The sequence below is a fragment of the Eucalyptus grandis genome, chromosome 8 (genome assembly GCF_016545825.1).
Source record: "Eucalyptus grandis isolate ANBG69807.140 chromosome 8, ASM1654582v1, whole genome shotgun sequence".
In the NCBI taxonomy this organism is placed as follows: domain Eukaryota; kingdom Viridiplantae; phylum Streptophyta; class Magnoliopsida; order Myrtales; family Myrtaceae; genus Eucalyptus; species Eucalyptus grandis.
Genome location: NC_052619.1, coordinates 45,074,870 through 45,082,172, shown reverse-complemented (window position 1 = coordinate 45,082,172; position 7,303 = coordinate 45,074,870). Strand labels below are relative to the sequence as shown.

Sequence of the window (7,303 nt, the reverse complement as noted above, 5' to 3'; positions counted from 1 at the left end):
TATACAACGATCTACTTTGAACACTAGGCGTTGTTTTAGTTTAATCAAAAGAAATTCTTCAAACAAAAAAAGAAATTAATTAGGAAAAGTAACTAGAATCCCAATGTGCTACTTAGAATACTAGGTGTGCCTATTTACAAAAGAATATCATAAAAACAAGGGATAAGTGTGTTGGAAGTTCTAAAACTTATCATGAAAGTGCAATTAAGTCCTCAAATTTTTAAAAAGAGCATCAAGTCCTAAAAGTTATTATGAAAGTTTAATTGAGTCCTAAACTTTCAAAAGATCCGATCAAGTCTTAAAACTTGTCACGAAAGTACAATTAACTTCTAAAACTTTTAAAAAGTGCAATCAATGGAAATACTTAGATTTGACTAAATTGATAAGTTTTAGGACTTGATTGTACTTTTTTAAAGTTTTGTGACTTAATTGCACTTTGTGACAAGTTTTAGGACTTAATTGCATTTTTTGAAAGTTTTAGGATTCAATTGTACTTTTATGACAAGTTTAAGGACTTCTGATGCATTTATCCCTAAAAACAATTTCTCAAGATATAAATGCAACAAGATTACATTAATTCTATCCAACAGAAAAGTCAAGAAATTAATCAAACAAAAAAGATTAATTTATGGAGCCTAATGGTCTACCCATAGAAAATTTCAGAATTGAAAGGCCACTGGAATACTAAAACGTTGAATGGAGTGTCTGGAATTAAGTGCCTAGAATGATAATGCTTGAAAATAAAAATCAATCAATCAATTGAAATTAAAGTAAATAGACACCACACAATTTTTATTTTAATTTATGTTCTAAGAAAACCCATAACTCGTCGAGTGTTTAATACATCATAATTAATGTATTGAAAAAAAAAATTACATCACAATAGAAAAAACCCAAGACAACAAAGGGCGAAGAGACGGATGGAACATCGTTCAAGCTTGCTTGTCCTTCTTATACTAATGCTAAAGGCTAAAGCTAAACTATACAAATAATTCATTCAACTCGAGCATACATTTCATTCAATACCAAGACAATTAATGATTCAAACAAACAAGGCATCGTTTAATCAAAATAAATTTATTAAACAAAAAAAATTAATTAGGGAGAGAAACTGTACAATGGTCTACTTTAAACACTAGGCATTGTTTTAGTTTAATTAAAATAAATTCATCAAATAAAAAAATTAATTAGGAAAAGAAGCTAGAATCCTAATTGTCTATTTAGAACACTGGGGGTATGCCTATTTACGAAAGAGTGTCATAAAAGGAATTTTTTTAATGTATAAATGTAAGAAGATTAAATTAAATCTACCCAATAAAAAAATTTCAAGAAATTCATCAAACAAAAAAACATTAACTTAGGGAGAGAAATTTGAATCCCAATGGTCAATCCACAAAAAAAGTATTAGAATTGAAAGGCCGTTGGAATACTACAATGCCGAATGGAGTGTATGGAATCAAGTACCTAGAATGATAATGCGTAATAATAAAAATGAATCAGTTGATTGAAATTTAAGTAAATAGACATCACAGAATTTCTATTTTAATTTCCACAATTTCAATTCTAATTTCTATTTTAAGAAAGCCTATCGGGTGTTTATTACATCACAAAACAATTACATAACAATATAAACAAAAAACAAAAAACAAAAAACAAAAAAACAAAGAGAACAAAGAGTCAAGAGCCCGTTGTAACATCGTTCAAGCTTGCTTGACTATCTTAAAGGCTAAAGTTAAACTATGCGAACGATTCATTCAATTTGAGCATATATTTCATTTAACACCAAGGCAATCGATGATCCAAATAAGACAATCATTAGACAATTAATGATCCAAGCTCCAAATAAGGTATTATTTAATTAAAATAAATTTATTGAATAAAAAAATTAATTAGGGAGTGAAATTATATAATGGTCTACTTGGGGTCTGCATGGTAACATTTCTGTTTTTCCCAATTTATGTTTTTTTGTTCCTTGGAACAAAAAAAGAACAGAAATTCGTTTGGTAAAAATTTTGTTCTCGGGAACAATTTCTCTATTTTTTTGTTTCCAAGAATGCGATTTTGGAATAGAAATAAGAAACAAAAAAGTAGCTTCTTATTCCCATGAACAATTTCTAGAAATAAGCCATTATTTTTTTTAAAATTTTTCTTTTATTCCTGTCTCTTGGCGCGACTACCTCCAATTGCCCAGAGCCACCACCACCGAGGCAAACGGGCGGCTACGGGAGGCGGCGGCCAATGGGGGACCTGTGCGGCGGCGGTTGGCGGTGACGGTCGGTGGCTGGCGGTTGGCGATGACGGTCGGTGGCTGGCGGTTGTGCGGAGGTGGGCGGCGATGACGGTCGGTGGCTGGCGGTTGTGCGGCGGCGGCGGCAACAGAAAATAAGAAAAAAAAGAAAAAATAAAAAGTGGCATGTTTTTAAGGCAATCGGCAATCGTCGGTTCCCGTCGCCGATCCGTGAGCAAGAATAAAAAACAAATAAATACAAAAAAGAAATTGTTTCGTACCAAATGCATTTCTATTCTTTTTCTATTTCTGGAGTAGAAATTTTGTATAGTTACCAAACACTTTATTTTACTCAGAAATTGTTCATCGGAATAGAAATATAAAATAACTATTTATGAAAAAAAAAAACTCTTCCCTAGCCAAGAAATGTTGTCATGCGCTGCTTTAGAATACTAGGCATTATTTCAATTTAATCAAAATAAATTCATCAAATAAAAAAGAAATTTGTTAGGGAATGAAACTAGAATCCCACTGGGCAGGCTTATTTACAAAAGGATTTCATAAAAATAATTTCTTAAGGTATAAATACAATAAATTAAATCTACCCAATAGAGAATTCAAGAAATTGATCAAACAAAAAAATCAACTTTGAGAGAGGAACTAAAATGCCGATTTAGAATAGAAAGACCACTGGAATGCTGGAACGCCAAATGGAGTGCCCGAAATCAAGTGTGTAGACTGATAATGCGTGAAAATAAAAATTAATTAGTTAATTGAATTTAAAGTAAATAGACATCACATAATTTCTATTCTAATATCCACAATTTCTATTCCAATTTTTATTTTAAGAAAACTCCTTGGGCATTTATTACATCACAATACATGTATTGGAAAAAAATTATATCGCAAAAGAAAAAAAAAAGTAGAGACTTATGAAGCCAGCACTCGAACTTCAAAAAGGCTAGAGTGGGCTTATTAATGAAGTAAAATGATATTAAGGCGATTTAAGGTAATTTTTATTTTTGATTTATACTTTTTTGTCTTATCTTTTGAAATTTGGTAGTTTTTTTTTTTTGTTAAACTGTACAACTTAAATATTTGAAACTATGTTTATATAAGCATGTAAATCAATTATAAATCAAGTAATTACTTTCTTAATTTTCAAAATAAAATAATATTTTGCTTTAACGTCAAAATTGCTAATGCTATTCGAAATGTCAAATTTAGGCCTCAAATAAGAACAAAATTAGTAAAGTCTCCAACAATAAAGTAAACTTACTCTAAACTTACTCTATCACTTACGCATATTATGAAACTGTACATCATATACCGATCAAACTACTTTTTTAAATAATATAATAACTATTATAAATGTAGCGAATTTTGAGCTGAACCATAAAGGACCAATGTCTTATTTTCTTCTTAAAATTGTAATGAAGTAATACTTGAGCTAATTTTCGTGCCCTCCAATTGGACAAAACAGACAATCCCACAATAGGTTTTGAACAGAAGATTCCAAATTGCAGTACCTCTCAGCCTTAGTGTATAAGAGTTTGGAATTGAATTTGTATTAGAATTGGGTACTTCTTTGATATGTAAGTATACCAACAATACTATGACGTGCAGCAATAATTAAGAGTATAGAAGTCATCAAATGTGGCGGACTTGTAACCACTGGTCATTGCAGCGTGGATGGTAGATTCTTTGTCCTCCACCGAGGAGGCCAAGGTTCGAAGCAAGGAGGCTGAAGCGTTGTGTGGTGACTTAAACGTGGCATCGGGGGTAAAAAAAAAATGTGGCGGACTTGTTTAAATTGCAACAAAAGAGATGATACGATGTATAATTCATTATAGAAATTCTTGAAGCGTACGAGAAAATAATTCCATAGTTTTTATTTCTTTTGTTCCTTTTCATTGGCTTGGCCAACACAAGGAAAAACATAGTGAGAACAGCTCACTAGCGGCGGGAAGAAAACTACATGGACAGTTTCAAGTTCATTACAAGCATCGCACAAACAATATATAAGAAAACCCCGAATCAAACTCAGTTCTCTCTCTCTCTCTCTCTTTCTCTCTCTATCTGCCTGCTTCTCGCAGAAGTAGCACCCCGAGCAAGCCAAGCGACAATGGAAACCCCAAGGCACAGTTGCCTAAAGCTCGTACTCCCGAACCCCAACGAACCCAAGAAGACCGAGCCCATCTTCGTCAAGGCCACATGGTTCGATACCCGCTTCGACCTCTCCATCACCGACGGCCTCGATGCTTGGGTTTGCCAAGGTACCATCTTTGATGAAGACCCAGTTCTTGTTTCTCATGAAGCACGTATATTTGCAGGCAAATTTGCTTTCCTTGATGATTTTGGCATCAGGGTTTTGAATTTTTTTTTTTTTTAAATCCTCGTTGGTGCTGGTTTTCACACAGACCCTATTTTCTGCATAGAAAAGAACATTTGTTTTTAGGGAATTCACTTTTTGTGATGATTTTGGTATCTGGGTTTTGATTCATTTTAGCTTTTTTTCCTTTCTTTCGATAGCATCTGAAGAGGAAGTGATAGAAAGAGCGGCTCAGTGGGATCAGCCCGTCTCCGAGTACATTGAATTGGCCGAGCGTTATTTGGGGTTTCAACAGCCTGGTTCGGTTTATAAGTTCACTGATGCTGGTGATGGGAATAGAAGAGTTGGTTCTTTCACTTACTTTGTCTTTTTGAAGTTTTGATTGGTTTAGTTTTGTCGTCTTTAGTTTACTGGAATTTGGTGGGAAAATGCGGATCGATAGGAAGGGACTGCTGTGGGAACCGTGCTTTTGTTAGTGGCATATGTGGTAATAGGGGACTTGGGGCATTCTCTATTGGAACTGTGGTTCATGTATTAATTTGGATTGTTGGATGGAGAATATTGAGATGATTACATGTAGCTGTGCAGGAAGCTAGTTGAAAAGGAAACTGTTAATGTGAAATGTGATTAATTCTTTCAATGAGATAAGCTGGGGAATTGTGGTTTGATAGTTCTTTAGCGGGGAATAATTATTGGATATGGCTACCAATCCAAGCTTAATGCTGCTTCCTGCTTATGCGGTAATGATAGATAGGATCATTGGAAATTTGCTTTGCTGGTATTGATCAAAGATGCTCGATCTATCTTTTGGCTGCTGTTCTACTATTCTGCTCCTGTTGGTTGATTGGCAAACTGAAATTGATTGTCACATATTATAAGATAAGGGATTCTGCAGTTATCATGGACGTTTGAGAAAGAAGGGACCAAACTAGAGTGGCGATGGAAGTGTCGACCTTCACCTGACCGTAAGAGCGCTACTTCAGGAATCTTGGACTTTCTTATGGATGCCAACATAAGATTAAGTGTAAGATTGCACATACTTGATACATTCTCCTAGGTTTACTTTGGTTATTTGTTTCTTGGTTAATTGGTAGATAGCCATAGTGACTTTATTAGAGCTGTGCTATCCATGTACTTTGAGTGCATATTAAGAGTCAGCTTACATGTATATTACACGTCAAACAACTATACGGCCTGATAGTGCTTGAAGTGTTGGTTGATTTGCATAAAGTACATGGCTGGATACTACAGTAAATCATGGGTATCGATTAAAGCAATGTGAAGTGAACCCTCACGTCTCTTGTGACCCTGCTCACTTCAGGAATGTCTCATAAATATTTATCTGAATTCGGCCCCTTCAATCATTTATCAGGCTGAAGTTTATTGTCGTCCTTGTCCTGGCAGTGCTGAGTCCCCTGAGCTATCTAGGTGTTGACTGCTTTACATGCATGCTTGTGCAGGAAGAAGTTGTGAGTAAAACTAAATCGTTTGATAGGCTGAAAGTGGAAGCCGAGAAATGTCTAGCGCAAAGTGAGAAATTCAACAATGAGAAGATGGAGTTTGAGTCTGCAATCTATGCAAAGGTACACTTTTGTACTCGATCTGGTGTCTTACCAGAATTGGTCCTATTGGAGTGGTTTTGCATGCGTGCAAAGCCTAAAAGCTGAGCATACCATTGTTATCCTCTTTCTTCTAGTAGTTTTTTTTTATCTGCAGATGTTTCTCTGGATTCTTTGGACCATAAAAAAATTGGATGTATGCAGCAGATTTAGAAAACTTTGTTCTCTAGCATTTCTTTTGGTAGGATTTGTGACTTGGTATGCTTATACTGTGTTCCTTGTTTGACGGTCATCACGATATCGTGCATGCTACCAGTACTATTCACGCAATTTTATCTGTGGATGTATTCTACCCGCTTGGAGAATGATCAGCTCATGTTTTTTCTGCCTTTCTATGTACTAATGTCATTTGGTCAAGGGAGGATAAGTCAAAATCCTTTTATCAAAACCAGTGGCAGTCATTTTTGCTTTTCCTGGACAAGAAAAATAGGTAATACTAAAACTGATAAAGCAGGGTAGGAATACCTGCTAAAGTAAATGAAGAAATTAAACCTTTAGAATATGGGACTGACTTAGCTTTTTTTAACTTCTAGTTTCTTGGTGTCTTGAACACAAAGAAAGCAAAACTTAGAGAACTTCGTGATCAGCTCGCCAAGCAGGATGCCGCTGGGAAATTTGCACAAGAAGATGAAGAGTCTGCAGAAAAGACAGAGACTTTTGATGATGAAATGAGTGATGATGCAGAAAGCAAGGAAGAAACTGCGGATGCAGGAACATCAAAGGCTGTGCCAAGGAGCAATGCCCGAGGGAGGAAAAGGATTACACGGAAGTAGTGTCCTGCGGGCCAAGTTAACCGACTCTTGGTGCTGTGACTTTGTTAGACAAATTGTGGTTTCTGTTGACCTGCAGAGGTATTATAAAAACCTTGAATGTCCTCTATATAACCAGAAAAGAGAAACTAGGCCAATGGAACTAATTATACCTGTTGTTAAGTTGTACATATTTCTACAGAGCATTAGGAAGTAACTCTAGGGATCATTTTCATTAGAAGTGTGGAGCTTTCGTCATTTCATTCAATTTTGTTGGTCCTTGACACTAAGATTGTATGGGTTGAAAGGTTTAATGATCTTTCCCTTAGGAAAAAAAAGCCTGCATCCACCTAAATTTGGACTTGGGCTGTCCCAA

General features: G+C 35.2%; 1 protein-coding gene across 1 annotated transcript; it reads left to right on the top strand.

The window, feature by feature from the left end:
* The first annotated feature begins 4,244 nt into the window (after nucleotides 1-4,244).
* On the top strand, nucleotides 4,245-7,303 carry LOC104414567 (DNA repair protein XRCC4). The gene is made up of 5 exons (XM_010025716.3): nucleotides 4,245-4,503; nucleotides 4,760-4,902; nucleotides 5,455-5,583; nucleotides 6,020-6,142; nucleotides 6,712-7,303. Exons 1-5 carry the CDS (start codon nucleotides 4,353-4,355, stop codon nucleotides 6,949-6,951), a joined length of 786 nt encoding a protein of 261 aa, XP_010024018.1. The 5' UTR covers nucleotides 4,245-4,352; the 3' UTR covers nucleotides 6,952-7,303.